This window comes from Hipposideros armiger, unplaced genomic scaffold (assembly GCF_001890085.2).
Source record: "Hipposideros armiger isolate ML-2016 unplaced genomic scaffold, ASM189008v1 scaffold_75, whole genome shotgun sequence".
NCBI classification, from domain to species: Eukaryota; Metazoa; Chordata; class Mammalia; order Chiroptera; family Hipposideridae; genus Hipposideros; species Hipposideros armiger.
The window spans coordinates 97,585-121,139 of NW_017731425.1; the positions used below are offsets into that span (position 1 = coordinate 97,585).

Consider the following 23,555-nt stretch of genomic DNA (forward strand, 5'->3'; position numbering starts at 1 on the left):
CGGATCCCACATATGAGGGCCAGTGACACTGCCCTCTACAGCTAAGATGGTGCCAACTTGGGCCAGTGAAGCGACATCCTCCACAACTAGACTGAAGAACAAAAGGACAGCAACTTGTCTGTTCCCCCAATTCCCCAGCGCTGTTTCCATCCCCCAATTCCCCCAATTCCCCCAATAAAAATCTTTATAAAAAAAAAAGAATATGAAAGATAAGTACTACCCAATTCCACAAATATGAGGCATCTAAAATAGTCAAGCTCATAAAATCAAAGATTGGAACGATGGTTACCAGGGGCTGGAGAGGATGGGGAGATGGGGAGTTATTAATCAATAAGCATAAAGTTTCAGTTAAGTAAGATGAATAAGCTCTAGAGATTGGCCACACAACATGGTACCTGTAAATCAATAACATATTATTGTACACTTAAAATTTGTCAAGAGGATAGATCACATGCTAAGTGTTCTTCCCACAATAAAATAAAAATTTTAAATAGAAGGATACAAATACCTGAGAGTCATGCTCTATTTCTAAGTTTCCCAATAAGCTTTATTTAAGATGAAAGTAGATATAACATGAAAAGAAAAGGAGTCTGTGGTCCAAGAGGTCTGTGAAATGCTGCATTAAACAAAGTTAAGGCAGTTTCTTTACCGAACAACCTCTCTGAGTCTTTACTATACAGCATGTACAGCGAATCCCCAGGAGGGAAGCATGGTAAATGATCCTTCACATACTTATTTAACTATGGAACTCTGTTTCCCAAAGAATAAGTATGAACACCCTGAGGTTCCTCCCAACCTACTTGTGGACTGCAGCTTTAAGCTATTATCCACTGTTTACACCCAGTGTACAAAGGTTTATCAGATCTATTCCCAAAAGCAGGTTTGAGTGCTGGAGGCAAACCCAGCCCCACCCCAACGTGGAGAGAAACTTTTACATCATAATTTTATCTCCCCAGCCCAGGTAGAATCCATCTTGACCACCACACAACCAGAACATCACCAAGAACCTCTTGCATGGCAGGCTTGGTGCTTGGTGGTTTTATGTAGATTAGCTCATGTAACTTGAGGGAGAATTATTCCCTCTTCACCCCTGAATTCACCAGTTTGTGGTGCAATTCTTTTTCTCCTCCCTCCTTCATTGAGCCACATAAAGAACTTCTATCTGACTGGATGTTGCAGTAGCTAATTTAAACCAACAGAGAGCGCTGGAGTCACCCAAAATGAATTTTCATGACATCTCCAAAATACTACCAGGAAGGGTAGAATTAAGGGATGATCATGGTGAATCTTTTGTTTTCAAATCTCTAGACAGGAAAGAAATTAGACTTGCCCTAGATGCAATGCACAAACTGTTTTATTACATAAAACCTAATACATTTCAGAGCATGTAAAGGGCCGCCCACTCAGAGTGCTGGGGAATGGTGCCCTTGCATCTCCTCTCTATTCTTATCTTCCCCTCTCTGCCCCCTTGCAGCTCCTCAGGGCCCTCCAATGACTCAAGTCCCCACCAACCAAATTTCCCATTCTCTGCCTCTTTGTTGGTAGAGAGCTTGTCTCACACCAACTCCAAGCTTATGTGCTAATGCATGACTCCCTCCCCTAAGATGGGCCTCCTGTGGACCCTCTGCCTTGGCTCCCCTACAGGCTTTCTAGCCCCAGGGGACCTAATGTCATGGTCTTTCTGGTGGGAGAGGAGAGGCAGAGCCAGGATGTGGGGAGAGAGATGATGACTTAGAAAGAGACACCCCACCCCATCCCCAGGGTTGGTGGTGAGAGGACCTGTGTTTTATCCCCAGTGCTGCCACTCTAGGCCTGAGTGAGGGGCTGGGGAAACATTTCTCCTCTCAATGTCTCAGTGTTCCCAACTGTAAAGTGGGGCTTGTGATTCTCAGTGGCTGAGAGTGGCAAAGTCCTACTGTCGAGGAGAGCATTTCCTTCTCCGATTGTGGACCTGTTCCACTTTGCCCTCTGCAGCCAAAGAAGACAGAGTCCCCAACTGCACCTTAGCCTTGCTAAGGGTGAAATGGCCACTCCTTCCTGACTCTGCACACTGGATCACTTGAAACTGTGATGGATGAGTAATTCTAATGCCCGTCCCTCCCGTCCCATGTCTTTATATAGTCACATAAAGTAATTTCAGTTGAAGGGCTCCATTTGTTGATTATAATGGAATGCTCTTAAGCATACACATTATTTACTCAGTAGATTAGCTAAAAAGCATAAGTGAAAAAAAAAAAAAAAATATATATATATATATATATATATATATATATATATATATATATATCAAGGCTGCTACTGCCTTTAAAATGCCCTTGGTTGCTTTATTTTTCAGAGTAGTTAATCTGTAATGCTTTATGACAACATGTCACAGTAGATTGCAATACCCTCATTAATATTTTCCTTGCTGTTATTAGTCACAAATAAGTAACACACAACTCCTAAGATAATGCTATAAACAAAGTCTATAAACATTTATGGGAAGTGTTGGGCTAATAGGAATCTAATTGTTTTTATAATACTCTATTTCCAGCTAACAGGGCAGATAAAGAATTCTAAGGAAACCTCCCTCGTGAATAGAAGAAACCTAAGACAAATTCTTCCTCCCATGAGTCACTCCTAACTTCAGGGATGAATTATTTCTGCCCTTGGGATCCCAAAAGCCAACAGGAGTGCCTGAGGATACCATAGCCAACCAAGCTCATGTTAGCCTAAGTTCTCTGACATTAGTCATTAAATCTCCTAGGTGCCCAAACTTTATCCTGCTCCCCAAGGGTATTTTTTCCCTCAATATCCAGCGCTTTCTGACACACACAATACAAAGTAATGGAACAGGGAAATTGGCTCCACTTTTCAAATGACAGAAACAAAGCCAATGACTTGCTCAAGGGCTAAAATCCAGGTTTCCTATTTAATGACCTTCCTACAATATTGAAAGGTAAGGGTCCTCCTTTCTGGGATATTTTCTGCAGAAAGCAAGGTCTTTATTTATTTAAATAATAATAATAATAAAATAATTTATGTGTGTGGTTTAAAAATAAACAGCACAGAAAGTTACACATTGAAAAATGAAAGTGGCCCCACTTTCATCACTTGGCCCAAAGGTAACAACCATCATTGAGAGGTTCTTGTCTATTGGAGTTCTTAAACGGCTTGCTGAAAATTATGTATCAACAGTTATGTTCCACAGCCCCTAAAAATAATAATTCTGAAGATGAAAACATGGAAAAATGTTTATAGTTTGATGCAAAGAGTCAGGGAAAAGATCACAAAATGGTATAATATTCTGATAGCAATTCTGTAAAAGAATGTATACCATACAGGCAAGGCCACAATATGAAAATGCATTAGCGTTATAGGATTCAGGGCGCTTTCCCCTCCAGATTTTCTTAAATACCATTGTTACATTTTGTTTGTTTTTAAAAATTATTTGTTTTTTTGCAGTTTCAAAGGTGGGGGAGCAGAAATTTTAAAAGACAACATATTCCTTATGGACATAAGGATATACATACATATGTAGTAAAAACACAAAAATATAGACCAAAAGAATACACACCAATTTGAGATAGTGTTTACCTTTTAAGAAAGAAGGAAATAGGTCAAGAGGGGTAGAGATAAGCCTTTGATCATATCTATAATATTTTATTTCTTTTTAAAAAATGATGAACTGTTTAGATCTATAGAATTGATATGGTGGCATTTATTCTTTGTACTTTTCTGTATGTTTGTATGTCTGAAGCATGTCATTACATTTTTTCTCTTTATTTTATTTCTCAATTAAAGTTGACTGTCATTACTTTTTTTTATTTATAAAAATAGGGGACTGAATAGGACATATACTACCAGCTTTGATATAAAATAACTCACCTATAATCCTATGAGACTATTTCACAGCTCATGCCAGAGTTTTCCTTCTCTAAACTATTAGTCTTTAATAAAGAAAAAAGTAAGAAAGAAGGAAGGAAGGAAAAGAGGGAGGGAAAGAGGGAAGGAGGGAGGGAGTGAGGAAAGGAAAGAGGGATGGAGGGAGGGGGGAGGAAATTTCCCCAATGCTGCTAAGCAAAACTAACTTGAAGTTTATTAGAAAATTATGAACCTCTAGACCAGGAGTCAGCAAACTTTTTCTGTAAAGGATCAGATAATAAATGTTTTAGGCTTTGCAGACTATACAGTCTCTTTCCAACGTGCTCAATTCTGCCTTTGAAGCATGAAAGCAGCACTAAACTTTTACAGCAACTTCACTGCCCATTTTAGATCCTTAGGTGAAAATAAGAGTTTTGGCTTCTGCTTAAAGTTTGAATGCTCATCAGCTGGGCTATTCACTTTCATACATGAAAAGAGAAATTTGAGCATTTATGAAAGTGAATAGCCCAGCTGATGAGCACTCAAACTTTAAGCAGAAGCCAAACCTCTTATTTTCACCTAAGGATCTAAAATGGGCAGTGAAGTTGCTGTAAAAGTTTAGTGTGGTTGTGAACTGTTATAATAGCTATGGGAAAAATAAACAGGAGCATTTGGTCATCATGTATCATTCATAAAATCTTAGGCTTTATCTCGTGGTTATGCACATTTGAGTAAGATACGTGATGCAAGGAAATTTTATAGATGAGAATGCTTCTCAGAATGCCATAAGGCAAAGTGCTCAGGTGGAGTCAATAAAATTCAGAGGAGTACAAGGAGAAATAATCAAGTCTGAGCCTCAGAGCCCAAAGGACATGACCACAAGTTAGCAGCCATAGTCACGACCCCACGCCACCAATGCCTAATGGCCAGGGTCACATCTGGGCCCTGTTCTGGAAATGCATTTCATTTTCTCTCCCATTAATTACACACCCACTGGATCCCTACATCCTCCCCAAGCCTTCTTAGCATGTCCCTGGTTGCTCCCTGTCTGGACATGGATCTCACAAGGCCACTCTTCTCACCTGTCACAAACTCCCCATGCCTCTCCACACATAAAACAAAATGGATTAATCTTTGTGTGCAATGTAAATAACTGACTTCCTTACTTTGTTAACTAACAATTCTTCTCTTTTGTCCATGAACCCTGAACTCATGTGTATCTTAATGTGAGCCCCTGGCAGGTAAATCTTTTAAAGATTTCATGCTCTATGACCCAGGGTGAACCTGAAGTCAGCCAAATTAACAGACAAAGCCTTGCCTGTCTGACCCTTCTCTGTCCTTCCCTGCTATCTAGATGTCCCTCTATCAGATCCTTCATATAGCTAGTGTGCAGCTGAGGTTTTCTCCTCACAGTGCTCTCAAATCTCACTCTCAGCAGCTCATTCATACAGTAAGGTCATTTAACTGGCTATCTAAATTTTCCCCAAGGTCTTGAATTTTGACCTACTCTGTACTAAAGACTAAAAGACTTAGAAGGATGGGGTGGGAGTGGAGGGGGTGGGAGGAGTGATACATAATATCCAAAGGTTTGGATTCAGTATCAGAGACCCTGCTTCTCATCTTAGTTCTGCTACTCTTTAACCCCCAAAGTTCCTCCTCCAATCTGGACCTCAGTTTCCCATCTGTAAAATGAGAGCATAGGACATAGGACTAGATGATCTATTCCTTTCTATCATCCCATGCCTTCATTCCATCCAAGCACAGAGCAGAACTGTGAGGAGAACACAGACTTTGGGACAAGAGATACCCAAGTTTCAATCCTGGCTTTGCCATTATTCAAAGGATTGTTGGCTCTGGGAAACAGGGGGAGCAGGTAAGACACTGGGCAACGCCTCCAGTAAGGAGCCCCAGAAATCACACAAAGAGGGAGCAGCCTATACCAAGTATGATTTAAAAGAAAAATTCAGAAAAAGCTGTCTGCTAGGGGATGGGCTCCATCAGGACCTGAGCCGAGGGAAGCTGCGCCTCAGTTACCTGGGAACTCCCAAGTCCAGGGAGGTTTAATCAGTAACCTGAACAATAGGTGAGATGATTGGGAAGGCAGGGAGTGAGATTGGGCACTTAGTTTATTTATAGGACTACTCCTACACCAGTTTTGAGGGCAAAAAGTGCCCTTTCCCTGGCAACGGTAGTCAACAGACTTTCACCTGCTTGAACTATGGACTTGGGGAAGTCTTGCTTCCAAAGAAGAGGAGTCTGAATTCCATCTTCTACGTGTCATTAGACAGATGCCACTTAACTAGCTGAACAGAGGAGTTCCCGCAAGTGCATGGTGACCTCCCCACCCTCCAAGCTTACATTCCTTTTTCTCCTCTTACTTTGCTGCCCTTCCCTCCCTCAGGAAAACTTGATTTGTCCTCCCCTTCCAGTGCCCCTTCCAGGCACTTCCCAGTGCAGGCTCTGCACACTGATCTCTAATGAAGCAGGGCTATAAAACCCAGGGTTTTCATCTTGTAACTAAAACTAACCCTGAAGGACGGGAGGAAAAGTGGAGGAGGTGGAGTCATCACATTGGCAGGAAGAGCACGAAGGCACCAATGGAGCAGCAGCAATTTGAATCAGGAAGCTGGGCAGCAAGGGAGCAGTAACCCTGGGCATTAGTCCTGACTCCAAGACAAACCCCTATCTGCCCTCTGGGTGAGAACATGTTTTCATTGAGCTGTGTAAAAAACATATGTGCAAGGCTGTTCAATGGGGAAACGATAGTCTCTTCCTCAAATGGTGCTGAAAGTTCTGGATATCCACATGCCAAAGAATGTAGTTGGACCCCTATCTCACATCTTACACAAAAATTAACTCAAAATGGATCGAAGACCTAGATAAAAGAGCTAAGACTATAAAACTCATAGGAGCAAATGTAGGAGTCAATCTTTATAACCTTGGCTTTGGCAGTGGGTTCTTTGGTGTCACTAAATCAATGAATTCAATGACAACAAAAGCATGAGCAACAAAAGTAAAAGTAGATAAAGTAAACTTCATCAAGATTTAAAACTTTTGTTCACCAAAGGATACTATCTACCAATAGAAAGTAAAAAGGTAATCTACAGAATGGGAGAAAATACTTGCAAATCACATATCTAATCAGGGTCTATTATCCAGAATATTAAAAAAATTTTTTTTTAATTTTAAAAAGCTCAACAACAAAGAAGACAAACAACCCAATTAAAAAAAAAAGTTTGTGCATGTCAGCCAGTACTGGAAGGTAATAATATAAAAGGGAAAATAATTGTAGTAGGCTAAAGGTTTATTTATATATATACAATTTCCTTTAAAGAAAACACAATCAAATGCAATGTGTAGACCTCATTTGGATCCTGACTCAAACAAATCAACAGTAAGAAGACATTTTTGAGATAATCAGGAATATCTGGATACGGACCAGACATTAAACTACCTAAATTAAGAAATTGCAACATTTTGTTGTGATAGTAGCACAATAGTTAAGGTTTTCAAATGTCAAAGGTGCATTCTGAAGAATTTGCAGTGAAATGACGTGATGTCTGGGATTTGATTTAAAATATTGCTGGGGAAAAATTGTAGAAGGGGATAGATGTACTAAGAATGGCAAAATGTTGATCATTATTAAAGCCGAGTGATGAATATTAGGGCATGAGTGTTTGTTCTACTATTCTGTCTCTGCTTGTCTGTGTCTGAAATTCTCCAAAATAAAAAAGTTGCAAATGTTATTTGATATTGTTGTGTCAGCTTTAAGTGAGCAGGAAAACAAAAGTACAAGCAGCTATTTTTCAGCACCCTACCTAGGAAGAGCAGAAGGCTCAAATCAGATCTAACCTGACTCAAATTTCAGCCAGGGAAGATCTTTTGCAAGGTGCTGATATTGATCCAATCTCACCTTTGGTGCTAGATGGAGAAAGACAAAAGAAAAAAGGAGGAAAACTGACCACAGCCAATGAGATAACCCCCCTGATAGAAGAGTGAGCGCTTTATAGCTGCTGACTAAGGCGCAAAGCTGGAGTCACTCCCTATGTGATCTCAGAAAAATGCCACTTCTCTCTCTCCCTTGAATTTGGCAGTAGATTCTTAGAAATAGCACCAAAAGTATGAGCAACAAATGAAAAAAAAGAGATAAATTTAATTTCATCAAGATTTAAAGCTTTTGTGCATCAAAGGATGCACAAAAAAACTTTTGTCCAAGCTACAGAATGAGAGAATATATTTGCAAATCATATATCTGACAAGGGTCTAGTATCCAAAATATATAGCCTTCTTCGATTGCTGGGTTAGGGTGCTAACACAATGCAAGGGGCTTCTCACAGAGACTGTAAAGGGTTCTCACGTTCATCATCTTATCTTACATTCCAATGACACTTCACGTTTTCAAATAAATCTATTTGATCCTCATTACCACCCAGTGAGGTAGACAAGGCAGCAATTCTTATCCCCATCTTGCCCACTAAGAAGCTAAGCTCTGGGGAGATAAAGCAATATGCCATTTGCCCCAGGTCACCTGCTGCTGAGCAGTGGAGCATACCTGGAGTCCAGATTCATCCACAACCCCATACTTCCTCCAATTATTCTCCTACGTAGTTACCTTAACAAGGTCCTATTTTCTTTCTGTTATTCATTATCATTCACACTGGTTTTTTTTCTTTTTTCCACTGTTGCTTTAACCTTTATCAGACTGACAATTACCTTGGGGATAAAAAAAGAAAAAATGCCAGGCAAAAACCTATAAGCAAACTTTTTCTTCCCGCCATCTTTTGGGCTGTCGGGGGAGTATCTCAGAACTTCAGTGGTCTCTTAGCTCTTCTGCTTTGTTTTGTTTTACCATCAAAAGGAGGTGATGTGCACATTTTTAAGGAAGGAAGGAAAAGTGAAGAAGGAATACAAAACTTGCTCCAGTGGGTCATCCCAGAGCTCTGAACAGCTCCCAAATATACCCCAGTGGCCAGCCAATCCCTAAGCAATCTCAGCTCTGCATATTGGGGCGCCTGCAGCTTCAGGTTGGCAGGGAAACAGGCTAAATGGTAGAAGGGAGCAGCTCCAATGGTTGGGTTCAGAGAGAGTGGCAATTGTCCAGAGGGTTAGAGACCAAAGGCCCAGGGAGTTGATTCCAAGCAAATACAAGAAGTCTTGTTCAGAGAAAGGGCAGTGAGCTGGGGTCAGAGGTCTGGGTTCTAGTCCTGATTCAGGGTCCTGAGCAAGTATTTTCCATGCCCAGGGCTTTTGTTTCCCTGTCCGTAAAGAAAGAGGGAGACTCTCTGAGGTACCTACAAGAGTTGTCACTGACTGCTCAAGTTTAAGTGCATCAGAAATGTCACCTAGAAACAGATTCTGACCCTGACAAGGCACAAAGGCCCACAGCTACCTCTAAGTTTGGGGCCAGCCCTCAGACATCCTTTTTACTCTTCTATTAAGAACAGTTTTCACTGAAACTTCTTGAACCTGTTTATGTTTTCAACCTTCCCCACACTGGAGGATAAGGAATTCCATGGATTGGCTCCTTGATGTATGAAACAGGACTTTACCTTAAGGAGCAAGAAAGCTTAAGGGACCAAGTTAATGAAAACATAGGGCTACCCCTTAATGGGCCAGCAAATGCTGAGGTGTGAGAGGGGGCAGGTTATGAGACAGCCAGGGCCCAGCCTTGTCAGGCAGTGAACTCACCGAGATCTTGGTGAAAATGTAGAGCAACAGGGACAGAATAGAGAGGTAGACCTGGATCCGCTTGCCTCCAAATCGCTTCCTTAGGTACTCTGGCATTGTCACCACCTGCATGAGATGTAAGGGAGGTCACCACCAGCCACAGTGACCAAACAGCCCAGAGCAAGCAGAGCAGAGGCATCCACCCTGGTGTCAGAGATGCGATCAAGGCTTAACTTCATTGGTAGAGAAGTCGGCAGTGTGACCAGGTAGCTGTCCTCCAGCCATTTGCTCATCTCAACCCCACATGCCTTCCCACTGCAGAGGTATTATCCCAGGACACAGAAGGCACCCAAGAAACATCTTTTTTAATGAACACATGACTGTACATAACCAATAACGCAGATCTTCGCCCTGGAAGAGGAGGAGATAGATAGATAGATGATAGATAAATAGATAGATAGATAGATAGATAGATAGATAGATAGATAGATATTCCTATAAAAAGCACCTACTGTGAGCAAGACATCATAATAATGGTAGCATCTTTTCAGTGCACCAAACAAGGTGAGCAGGCTGTGTGTGTGCTTCACCCTGCTCTGCACACAGGCCTTGCCAAGGATTGTGGCTGCAGGTTTGCTCAACTGTTCTCCCACTTCCTTTCTGCACACTCCAACCACACTCTGTCTTGTTCCCTCAACCCTAAGCTTGCTGTCTGCTGGCTCCATAAGATGCAGAGCCTGCCCTGTGTTTCTTCCATATTTCTTTCAGTAGACTCACACATAGTAGGTGCTCATTATAGCTCACTTAGGAGATGACATTACAGGTGTCTTAGGTAAAATGTCAGAGAAATTTCTTCAAGAGACCAAGCATACATTTGATAGTTGAATACCAGCTGCATTCTCAGCAAACAAGACTTGCTGAGGTTTATAAACGAAGAGGAGATATGGTTCTTTTTCTCATGCTGCTTCCTGCCCAGGAGAAGAGGCACACAGTTATATATCATGAGCAAATGCATGGCGGTGCCTCGTAAATACACACCCAGTGTGAGAGGACATGATGCTTTAAAGGGCTCTGAATAGAGTGAGATTGCTTAGGAGGGCTTCCTAGACAGACAAGTCATGGCTGGGTGGATCTGTTTAACACACCTAAGAGCAGTCAGGAACTTTATTACCTGGGAAAGAAAGCCAAGGTACAACTTTTCTCTGCCATTTATCCCATAAAGTCTCCTCCACCTTACAGGAGGACCAAGCTCATGTATATACACTATTTGTCAGGAAGAAATGGAATAACAGAGCAGATACTTACCCCAGCCTTAATGTAAATGGGGACAAACACCCATCCCAGGACAACCACCAAAATCAGGGCCTGAAACCAAAAAAAAGGTAGAGTCAAACCAGGAGAAAACTTGTCCCTTTCTGCTGCTAAGGAGCAATCGCCTAGCATTTTCTCTTTGGTCTCTCAGAACAACTCCCTAGATGGCCATCAGAGACTGGAGGGGGCTTTGCCGCCTGACTAGCCCACAGGAATGGCAGTTGGACAACCATGGAGAGTGCCACAGGCAGCTGCCCACTGACGCTACAACTCCTTTTTCCTCTTCCCTAATTTATAAGGAGTAAAATGCCATTTAGAGACCTTTTCAAAAATGATGATAATAATAATGGAATTCTGGTGATAAGCATTTCCAAACCTCCAATATGGCTGAAAAGGTACTGGAGGGCTTGGCATTTTCAGAGAAGAAAGAAACACTGCTGCTGTCAGGTCAGTGGTTTTCTCATGCTGCTCTGATGGAAGGGGAGCAGGACTGTGGGGCTCATGAAACTGTGTGCCTCCTTCATCTGCATCCTAGGTGGCCCTGAGAGGTTACCTAAGACTTAAAGCATCTTGGAGCACAGATAGAACTAGCTGCCTGCCTGCTAACATTCTTTCAAGCTCCAGAACAGTCTGTGGTGTTACTCACGTTCCATTCAAAGCCACCAGTGGCAATGCCTGCAGCTGCTCCGGTCCCTGCCAGCCCCACAAAGTGGCCACTTCCAATGTTACTGGCGAAGAGAGAAGCTCCAATCTGGAAACACAAAGATAAAGTAGGGTGAGGCCTCTATGCTCCACCAGGACACCTAAGGGTGGGCTAAGCAGAGGAGGGACATGTCATCCAAGAGAAGGACAAGAAAGAGCAGAGGCAGGACAGGAACTTGACTGTGCAAGAGTCTGTTGGGACCACTGGTTCAGAAGGCCGGTGTGGGTACTTGGGTAATAATAGTGAAGATGAGAAGAAAAAATTGGGGAAGGGACAGGAGGATGTGTCCCCAGATCAGATCACCTGTGAGTCCTTTGTAAGCCCAATGCTCAATAGTGAAGAAGGCCTGGGAAACCCCACAGCCTGTCCCACACCCCTAGAAGTCTTCCAAGAGGCTGTGGATTGAGGAGCAGAGCCTATGCTATTCGTCCCTGTGTCCTCCAGCACTCCAGGTGTGCTGGCTTGGGACCTTGACCAATACAGGCTCTCAGTACACGGGGACAGTTTGATGAAGGAGCCATTTAAATGGGAGCCTCTGGGCCTCAGTCCTGTCACTTGTCAGAGAAGGCAGGCGGCAGAGCCAATGATTTCCAAGTGACTCCTAGCTGTTAAATTCTGTGATTCCATGTGGTCCCAAGTAATAAGAGATAATAGAAATAATAATATAATAATAATAATAATAATAATAATTCTCTAAGTCGATATAGTATTTTTTTTACAAAGGTCCCAGAGACCCCACAGACACATGCACAAAACACTGCATTTTTCAAAGATATACATATGTCTCAATACATAGTCTAGAAGACAGATTGGAAAAACATATATTAAATAATTAAGTATGGAAGCCTAGAAGAGGAAAGGAGAATGGGATTGTGAATGGAAGATGAAGGGGAAAACATCAGGTGAAACAAGAAAGGGATCTTGCACTAACCAGTCATGATTCTATGCCATCAATCCAATTGCATCTGAAGTCCAGGAGAACTCCAGAAAAGTCTGGAGGACTTTTCCAGAAAAGTCCAGGAGGAGGAGGCATAGCAGTATTTGATAAATATCAAACTAGTACAATTATCCTCATTCTTGTTGAGCGGATGGGTGGGAGGGAGGCTTGTAGTTTTTTATCTAATGCCCCTAAGATGGTGCAAATCTGAACAAAACATTTATTTCCCAAAAGACAGATTAAGAAACTCTCCTAACACTACCAGACGCTAACCCCAATATAAGGCAGTGGGCGCTGAGTGCCAAGTCAGAGGAGAGGGAGATCCCTGAAGGCCAGATTGAAAGGAGGTCCCGCAATAATGAGAAAATAGCTATATGAGGGCTTTCATTCATTTGTTCAACAAATATTAACCTTAGCATCTACTCAATATGTCAAACCTTATTCTAGACACCAGGGATTCCACTGTGAACTGCACAGGCAAAATCCCTACTTTCCAGAAGCTTATATTTTAACAGAAGAAACATAGATAAATGAACCAAAAAAAGAAGAAAAAGAAAGAAAAAAGATCTGAGAGTGGTAAGTGCTATGAAGAGAATAGAGAAAGTGTGATAGAGTGACTACTTAAATTGGAGAGTCAGGAAGTTCCCTCTGTGGGGGTGACCTCTAAGCTGAGATCAGAATGACAAAAGCCAACCATTCTGAGATCAGAGGAAAAGCATTCCAGCAGAGCAAACACACACACACACACACACACACACACACACACACACACACACACAGTGGGAAGGTCATCATGGTTGAGAAGCAGATAGAAGGCCAGAGTGGCTGGAGTGTGGTGAGAAAGGAGGAGGATGGTGTGAGATGAGGCTGGAAAGCTGGGCAGGGATAGGTCAATATAGTATTTTGTGGATTTTATTCCAAGTGTGATGGGAAGCCACTGGAGGGTTTTAAGCAGGGGAGGGACAGGATCTAATTTGCTGTCCAAGTGTAGAGAGTAGTGTTAAAGGCAAGGAAGCAAACAGAAACACACGTAGGGTGTTACTGCTGCATCTGAGTGAGGGCAGCGGTTTGGTCTTGGGTGGTGCCATCCAGACAAAGACAAGCATAGAGAGTGGGGTCTGTTTTCAGAAACAAAGTTGGCAGGCCTTGTTGATGGGTCAGACATGGGAAATGAGGGAAAGAGAAGTCAAGGGTAACTCTTAGATTCAGGACTTGAGTAACTTAGGAGGACACCATTCATTAAGAAGGGGAAACTGTGTACTTGAATTATTACCACTTAATGAGGCTTAATCTTTTGTTATCTGTACTTTAAAATGGTTGTACAACGTAGGCATGTTTGCCTTGTTAAAAGAATAGGACCCAGTAAACTTTGCATAAAGAAGTAAATTACCATTGCCTCTACCTATAAGTGGAATTCTCATGGTGTGAAAAGTTCTTCTATTGCCTTAGACTGCATCTTGTCCTCCTTATAACATAAACACTTAAGTGCTTTGTGAGTTGAAAGAAAGAGAAGGAGGAGGAGGGGAAGCCAGGAGGAAAGCTGGCTCTTTAGAGATATCCACCTTTTTCTCCTCAAAGCTTTATGGGAATAACAGCCCACTTTTAATCAAAATCCCTTTCTGCATGCAGCCTGTCTGTCCTGACCCCTTATCGTTTCATTCATCATCTCACATTTGATAAATTATTAAGCCTAATGTTGTACTATTAAGGACATAATTATCAGTAATGATTAACTGCATTAGATTAACCTTAAGTTCAAGAAGTCCTTCCAGCATGTCCTCAAGTGGGGATATTGGACTTTAAGCAGTTTTAAGCTTCCTGGGATACCTCCTCACCACCTGATGGAATGGGGGCCAGGAGAGCTATGGGGTTACCAGTGTGTCCTGGGCCCAGGTTCAGTTCATTTCTGTCAAGGGCACTGCTATCCTCCCAGTCACTCACCTTGGCCTCATCCTGGACTCCCTCCCATTACCCCGTGACCTGCACTCAATCACTTACCAAAACCTGAGTCTGTCTTCACCATATCATGAGACTTTTTATATTGCCTTGTGCTGGCTGTCATTATCTCTCAACTGGACCATGGCAACAGGCTTCTAGATGATCTCCAGTCACCTCCCACCCACATGGCCAGTTACCTTCCCAAAGCACAACTCTGATCACATCAACTCCCTATTCAGATACCGTCCCGGACCCCCAAATGGACCTGCCAAGCAGTCTTCTTGGAAACTCCAAGTTTAAAGACATAGTCCTAAACCCACTGAATAGAAGATATTTGTCAACGATATATCTGATAAGGAGTTAATATCCAAAATACATAAAACGCTCATGCAACTCAACACCAAAAAAAAAACAACCCAATTAAAAAATGGGCAGAGGATATGAAGAGACATTTCTCCAAAGAGGACATACAGATGGCCAACAAGCATATGAAAAAATGTTCAACCTCACTAATCATTAGGGAAAGGCAAATAAAAACCACAATGAGATACCACCTCACCCTGGTCAGAATGACTATCATCAATAAATCAACAAACAACAAGTGCTGGCAAGGTTGTGGGGAAAAGGGAACCCTGGTGCACTGCTGGTGGGACTGCAGGCTGGTGCAGCCACTATGGAAATCAGTATGGAGGTATCTCAAAAAACTGGAAATGGAACTACCTTATGACCCAGCAATCCCACTCTTAGGTATTTATCCAAAAAAACCCAAGACATTAATCCGAAAAAATGTATGCACCCCTATGTTCACTGTGGCGCTATTCACAATAGCTAACACTTGGAAACTACCAAAATGCCCATCAGTAGATGATTGGATTAAGAAACTATGGTACATTTACACAATGGAGTATTACTCACCTTCTTCCTATAAAGAAGGAAATAGTACCATTTGCAACAATATGGATGGAACTAGAGAACATTATGCTAAGTGAAATAAGTCAGTCAGAGAAAGACAAATACCATATGATCTCACTTATACGTGGATTCTAAAAAACTGAATAAATGAGAAATGTAAACAGAAATAGTCTCAGAGACACAGAGGAAAAACTGAGGGTTGCTAGTTGGGAGGGGGTGGTGATGAAGGAGAAGGGGAAGGGATGAGACAATACAAATTGGTAACTACAATATGGCCTCAGGGATAGAAAAGACAGCCTGGGGAATATAATCAATAATGTTGTAAATATTTTTTAGGGGGCCAAATGGACTCATGTCTTGTTAGGGAGACCACTACTTAGTTGGTGTAGAGGCCTGACCACCGCACTGTATGTCTGAAGCTGATGTTGAATAATAATGTATGTCAACTATAATTATATATACATATACTCACAGGACATGGAGTAGAGAGTGGAATGGAGTCAATGGAATTGTAATAGATATGTATGATATCAGGGGTTGGGGGGCAGCAGGTGGGGGGGTTGTCACTTTGTGAGGGGTGAAAAGGATAACTATTGCATTGTTTTGTACACCTGAAACTAATAATAATAATATATAAAAAAAGACATAGTCCTAGGAATTCAGAAAGGTTTCAAGTCCAAGTTGCCTCCAGTGATATGATAGCATGAGCTTATAAACTAGAGTTTGAATGCTTTCTTGACCTCTTACTATCTGGGTGATTATAACATCTGCAACCTTCAATCTTCTCTCATGACAGGGTTGTGCAGGAATCATGAATCGTAATGACTGACACTCAGCTGGCCCTCAATCAGTGTCCTTTCTCTCCTCCAAGAGGACAATCACTTCACCCTCAAAGACAATTTGTAAGAACTACAGTGAACATTATTTTGGTCTGAATTGTGTTCTCTCCTAATTTATATGTTAAAGCCCTAATGGCTAAATATGACTGTTATTTGGAGATAGGGTCTTTAGAGAGATCATTAAGGTTAAATTAGGTCATAATCTGATAGGACTGGTCATTATAAGAAGATGATACCAGAAATATCTCTCTCTCTCTCTCTCTCTCTCTCTCTCTCTCTCTCTCTCTCTCTCTCTCTCTCTCTCTCTCTCTCTCCTCTCTCCACGTGTGCACAGAGAAGAGGCCATGTAAGTGCATAGAGAGGAGGCAGTTATCTACAAGTCAGGAAAAGTCTCACCAGAAACCAACTGTGACAACACCTTGACCTTGGAGTTATAGCCTCCAAAACAGTGAAAATATATATATTTCTATTGTTTAAGCCACCTGTCTGTGATATTTTGTTATAGCAGCCTACGTAGGCTAATATAGATATTATTGCTTTACCACTTACACTCCCATGCCAAGTTTTCACACTGCTTTTCCTCTCACTGGAGCTCATTAACAATGCTTTTCATCACCCTGATTTCCCAAACACTTTCCCTGTCCACTCCTCACCCACGTTCTTGCCCATTTGGGAATCATGCCCCATTCAGGGAGTGACCCAGGAACATGAACCATCATGTTTTTCTCTGTAATTTCCTCCCACATTCCTTCTGAGTGCTGGATTTTAGGCTTTATCTAAAATTTCTCCAGCTTGACCTTGCTTCTGACTAACTTCTTTCCAAGCCTTCCTCATCCCCTGAGGGGGCTCAAGAAACCATTACAAGTATTAAGATGGTTCTGCTGTCACTGAACAAGATAACCTGGGTCTAACCAAACCCAACAGGTTTGATAGCACGGTAACTGGGGAATGACATAATGTCACATTGCTATGTTTTCTTTTTTCACTTTTTTTTTTAGCTAAGCCATCCAGCCACCTGTTGGCAGCTCAGCAGCAGCTCAGCTCAGGCCGTGCATTGAACTGCTGTTGCTCAGAGCTTATGTTTTCATTTGACTTTAGGGGATTCACTATCACATTTTACTGCTTATATGTCTAATCTTAGAAAGTTGACAGTAAGGAAAACATATGGAGAAATTACATAATAGAATGCTAGAATCTTTCAGAACTGGATAGACCCACAGACACCACAGTTTAAATCCCCCCATGTGATGGTCAGCTTCTGGATGCATTCTGCTAATGACAGAGAACGCCCCACCCTCTGAGGCAACTGAATCCATGATGGAACAACTCAACGGTTAAAAAGTCTTTAATTTGAGCCAAAATCTACCCATTAGTCCTACTTCTGCCCTCTGGAGTGATACAGGACAAGTCAAATCTCTCTCCCACAAGCTAGCCTTTCTAGTACCTGAGGACAGGGGTTGTGCCCACTTCCAAATCTTCTCCAGGCTAAGCTTCTTCTTCTCGTGTGTATGCTCCTCACTGGACTTGAATACCCATGGACTTGACTCTCACCATCCTTGTTGCTCTTTGCTGCCCTCAGCTCCAACTGTGTCCCCAAGCTGTCCAGAGCAAAGCAAGCTGCCCTTTTTGACTTCCCATCTGGTTTTAACATCATGTGCCTTCAAATCCTCTTTTAAACCTGCCACTCAGCCATGGGTCTTTGGCCATGGTGAGGACTAAGCCAATACCTCTCATTCCCATCACTATTAGAGAATCTGCCTCAAGTTATTTGGGCCATTTAATAAGAACAGGTTTCCTCTCATTACAATTTAGATTCCTAATAATGCTTAATTTGGTCTGCCTTAATAATACAGTGGCTGTATCACTGACAATTTTTTTCACTTCAATCCCTCCAGGGTTTGGCACAAATGTGATGTTTTCCCATGAGCCTTCTCTAAAGGGAAAACTACTTAAACCACCAAAGAAAACATCTGGCCAAATTCGTTTCTCCCTACCAACTATCAATGTTGGAAGTCGGAAGCTGGCAGGGACTGCATCTATCTCTTGAACCAAAGGCAGATATTAGTCTATGTAATGATCATTCCTTCAGCGTTTAACTCATCTCTTGGAATGGGCTCCCTGAATCAATGCAGAGTGTTCTATGGGCCAAGAGCATCAGCTTCACGTGGGAGCTTATGAGAAATGCAAATCCTCCTTCCCCACCCAGACCTACTAACTCAGAGTCATCGCCTCTCCAGCTGATTCTATGCACAATAACATTTGAGAAGTCTGCCTGGACTGTATTGAAAGTCACTGTTCCTCCTTAAACTTGTTTTGACGTCTCTTCCAGAACAAAAGTATGGTGACTTACTACAACGTTGGGAAGCTAAGATGTGGGGGACAAAAAGTTTGGGGAGAAAGAGGCTCTCTCTCTCCAAAACCCCCTACTTAACCTCCAGAGTTTTAAAGGTCTGTTAAATCATGGCATTCATGCTACCCATTTTTCCGCAATGAGTTTGTGTGATCATATAATCAGAACACAATTTTTTGCAACAAGTCCAGAGCTGTCTCATTCACTCACACAGCCTGAGGCCTGAGAACTAAGCATGCAGGGAAGTTTATGTTTGTTTGGCTAAGGGAAGTAGGGGTGTAGAAAAAGACACAAAAATGTCATTGAATGCTAACTAAAATTATGTTTTGTGTGACAAGAAATGGAAAATAGACACCTTAGCCCAAGCATCTGATGTTAGGGCAGGAATTACCTTGGAAATAATTAAGATCAACCTTTCATTTTCAAATAAAAGCAAAACTATAGCCCAGAGGAAGAAAGTAATTCAAGTTTACACATTAACTTTATCCTTACTTCCACACCCTTAGGAAAGTAATATAGCACGTGCACATTCAAGACCACTAACCCAGGAGAACTGCCAAGACAACAGACAATGGCTGTGTGTGTCTTCCTAGCTTCACAATCAGAAGAAGCCAATGGATTTGGAAAAAGTACCCGATATCAATAACCATGCTTGAAAGCATAAGTAATTTGTATGGACCTCTTCTCTTCTTCTAAGCACACCGGGAGCTTTCTGACCTGGTTCTAATCTTGGCTCTGCCAGAGAAAATTATGTGACTGTGAGCCAATCACTGTACTGCCTTGAGCCTCAGTTTTCTGCGCTATAAACCCAGGATAAGAATCCTTCCTACCCTGCCTCTCAAGGGCATTCCCAGGCTTAAAGGAGGTGACAAATATGAGAAACCTTTAAGAAAGTTTTGCCCCCAAAAGCATGCTATTCTGAAGAAATACTGATGATGCTTTTACATAGCCTGTGTTTTTATGGAGTGCCCTGAATTTCCTGCAACAGACAGAGTGGTTGTTTACTCTTGGACAGAACAAGATCTTCATAGTTCAAATGGAAAACTCAGCGAATTTCAGGAAACTGTCTGCTTTGTTAATGGACCATATAATACCCAGAATGTCCATCACTCTGGAGATGGCTTTCTACTCCCAACTCTTGTCTTCTCTGTTAAGGAATGATACCAAGATATCTCGGGTCCTCCTTCCCATTCCTTTTCTGGGCTGTGCTACACCTCCCTTGAGATATCCTCAGACAGTGGTTCTCAAACTTTAGCATGACTCAAAATGTAGATGCCCATTTAAAATCTGAATTTCAGATAAATAAATACATTCTTAGTACAAGCATGTCCCAATATTACATGGGATATACTTATACTAAAAAAAAGGATTCACTATCTAAAGAACTGAATAAACAAGCATTGTAAACAGAAATAGTATCAGAGACATAGAGGAAAAACTGATGGTTGCTAGATGGGACGGGGGTGGGGATGAGGGAGAAGGGGAAGGGACGAAAAAACATAAATTAGTAATTACAATATTGCCACAGGGATAGGAAAGACAGTTTGGGGAGTATAATCAATAGTGTTTATTTATTTACAAAAATATTGTAAATATTTTTTAGGGGTCAGATGGACTCATGTCTTATTAGGGAGACCACTTCATAGACAGTGTAGAGGCTTGACCACTGCATGGTACATCTGAAGCTGCTGTTGAATAATATTGTATGTCAACTAAGATTTGATATATATGTGGTTACAGGATGTGGAGTACAGTGAGGGGAGTGGAGTCAATGGAATTGTAATAGATATGCATGATATCGGGGGGGCAGTTGATTGGGGGGAAAAAGTTTCACTGTTTGTCTGAAATTCAGATTTAACTGGACATCTTGTACTTTTATTTGCTAAATCCTAATCAGAATCACCTGGAGGGCTTGTTAAAACAGATCTCTGAACCCCATCCCCTCCAGTTTCTGGTTCACTAGGTCTGGGGTGGCACTGAAAAGTTGGCATTTCTAACAAGAGCCCAGGTCTTGCTGATGCTGCTGGTGTGGGTACCACGCTTTGAGAGCGAAAGTGAGAGAGGGGTCAGCTGAGTGGCGCGTTGGTTAAGAGCTGGCTTGGGACGCCAGAGGGCCCCGGTTCAGATCCCACATATGAGGGCCAGTGACACTGCACTCTACAGCTAAGATGCTGAACAACAGCTCAACCTGGAGCTGGGCTGCCATGAGTCGCCGGTGACGGCATAGGCTGCAGCCCCTGCTGCAGTGGGTTGCCATGGGGCTACCGTGTGTAGCCAGCAACCAGTGTGAGCGGCCGTCCAGAAGCCGGCGACTGATCTGCCTCGCCTGGGAAGACTGCAATGATGGTGCCAACTTGTGCCAGTGAAGCAACATCCTCCACAACTACACTGAAGAACAAAAGGACAGCAATTTGTCTGTTCCCCTTCCCCTAATTCCCCAGAGCTGTTCCCATCCCCCAATTCCCCAACAAAAATCTTAAAAAAAAAAAAAAAGAAAGTGAGAGAGGATGACTAACTTTTACAGAGCCTCCTTTAGGCCAAGTGTGGTGCCACGTGCTCCGTTCACTTCATCTTATCTCAATCTCATTACAGCCAGTGAGGTACGTATTATTCTTATCTTAATTGTACAGGTGAGAAAACTAAGGACCAGAGCAGTGATGTGATCTGCACAAGGTCTCACAGCCCAACATGACCAATGTCCATGGAACAGAAGGAGGGACCAGAGTACCATGCTGACTTTCACTCTTCCCTAGGCATTCTCCTTTGAACTTCCCTGAAGGGACATAGTAGAGTCTACCTCTACCCACCTCTACCCATCTCACTGAAAATTCAGGAACAGCATGTGCATGCCTACATCACACTTGTATTTCAGATTCCTCCCTTCTCCTCTGGGGAACTGGTCTTTGATCTGAATTAGCATTTTGATGCCCTTCCTAAGGTATCTTTTTATAGGGGAAGTTTAGAAAGGTTTAAACTTTGACCCTTGCCTTCTCTCAGAGATCACACTTCCTGGATTGGGACAGAGGAGGTGGAGCTTGTATATTCAGAATATTTTATTTCTGGGTCTTGGGTAAATATTTAGGTACAGGCCTTGCTCCAGAGTCATTATAATCTCTGTTTACTATATGTCATCTCATGTCCCTCCATGGACAATATGTGCCTTTCATTCATTATCTTCAAAAATATTTCTCCTTGCCCCAAGAGCCAAAGAGGCAGGAAATCAGGAAACCACTGCCAAAGCTGGTATTTTCCCACAGATTGTTGGCACAAGAGGCAGATAAAGTCTTCTGTTGGCATTTATAGGCCAAGGAGGTTAGAGACTAACCTTCTAACCAATTCAGATGGGCTCATCTTTGGGATCATAATCAACGTGGGGGACCCTCAGTCAAAGGGCCTGATTGATACCTACGATCTCTCCCCCACAATGGCCCCCTTTCAGTTCTTCAGGTACTCCAAGCTTCTCCCTGCCTCAGGCCTTTGACCATCCTGTTCCTTCTGCTTGCATTTCTCTTCCCCCATTCTTCACATGGCTGCCTCCTTCTGGTCCTTCAGGTCTCAGTCTAAATGCTCAGTCCACAGAAAGGCCTTCCCTGGACCTCTTACGTAGGTTCAGAAAGATCCCTCTCCTTCCTTCCCACCCTTGACTCAAATACATTTCCTGCTTAACACTTAACGTTATTTGTAATTTTGGATGTATTTTGTATGTCACACACACACACACACACACACACACATATGCCAGCACCTAACACAGAATATGGCACATAGTAAATAATCAACATGTAGATGTAGAAAGAAAGAATAGCAATACGTAAATGGATAAATGATTGAATTCACAGTTTAAGAAGGAGGATCTAGGGCCGGCCGAGTAGCTCAGTTGGTTAAGAGGTCGCTCAAAAGTTTGAGCTCTGAGCAACAGCGGTTCGAGTCCAGCCCGAGCTGAGCAGCCGCTGAGCTGCCAACAGGTAGCAGGATGGCTCAGCTAAAAACAAAACAAAACAAAGAAGGAGGATCTAGAGGTGCAATACAATAATAATGAAGATAATGATAATAAGGATAGTCACCTTCGGAAATACTAACTATACACCATTCTAAAAGATTTACATGTATTAATTAATTTAATAATCAAAACAACTTTATGAGGTAGGTGCTATGATCTCTATTTTGCAGTTGAGAAAACTGAGGCACAGAGATATTATGTAACTCATCCAAGACCGCAAAACTAGGAATGAGTGGAGTTGGGATTCAAACCAAGGCAGCCTGGCTCCAGAGTCCATACCCTTCCTTGATCTCAACTCTAAATCATCTCCCTGATATTAAGTTCACTCCCAAAAAAGATACATACAGCTGACTCAAAATATGCCATGCCAGTGGTAGACAGAGAAACCCCAGATGCATTTTTAACATGAATAATCCAAAGAATTCATCTTAACTGATAGTTTCTGAACTCTTCTGCCTTCAATCAACTAGGAATGTTTATTACACAGTCACGCACCTCAAAACAATGTTCAGTCAACAACAGACCATCTAAGATGGCGGTCCCATAAGATGACAATGGACCTGAAAAATTCCTATCACCTAGTGACATTGTAGCCTTCTTAATGTTGTAGCACATTACACACGTGTATATGGTGATGCTGGTGTAAACAAACCTACTGCACTGCCAGTCATACAAAAGTGTAGCATGTCCAATTATGTACACTACATAATACTTGACAACGATAATAAATGACTATGTTACTGGTTTATGTATTTACTACACTATATACATATTATTGCTATTTTAGAGTGTACTCTTTCCACTTATTAAAAAAAAATTGGCTGTCAAACAGTATGCAGTGTTACACTGGCAGCAGCCTCATACCTTTCTGCATCTCTTGACTGCATCATTTTCTTTGTGCTTGATTTGATCTCATGTTGTTTTATAAATTTAGTGTAGCCTAAGTGTACTGTATTTATAAAGTCTACAGCAGTGGACAGTAATGTCCTAGGCCTTCACATTCACTCACCACTCACTCACTGACTCACCCAGAGCAACTTCCAGTCCTGTAAGCT

General features: G+C 42.1%; 1 protein-coding gene across 1 annotated transcript in view; it reads right to left on the reverse strand.

Moving 5' to 3' along the window:
• Positions 1-23,555, reverse strand: part of SLC5A1 (solute carrier family 5 member 1) — a 79,518-nt gene that overhangs the window by 22,349 nt on the left and 33,614 nt on the right. Inside the window, exons 3-5 of the mRNA XM_019643037.1 lie at positions 11,468-11,572; positions 10,816-10,875; positions 9,532-9,636 (exon numbers count right to left, since the gene is read on the reverse strand). Of these exons, the coding sequence (XP_019498582.1) occupies positions 9,532-9,636; positions 10,816-10,875; positions 11,468-11,572 (270 nt within the window). The remainder of the gene's footprint in view (positions 1-9,531; positions 9,637-10,815; positions 10,876-11,467; positions 11,573-23,555) is intronic.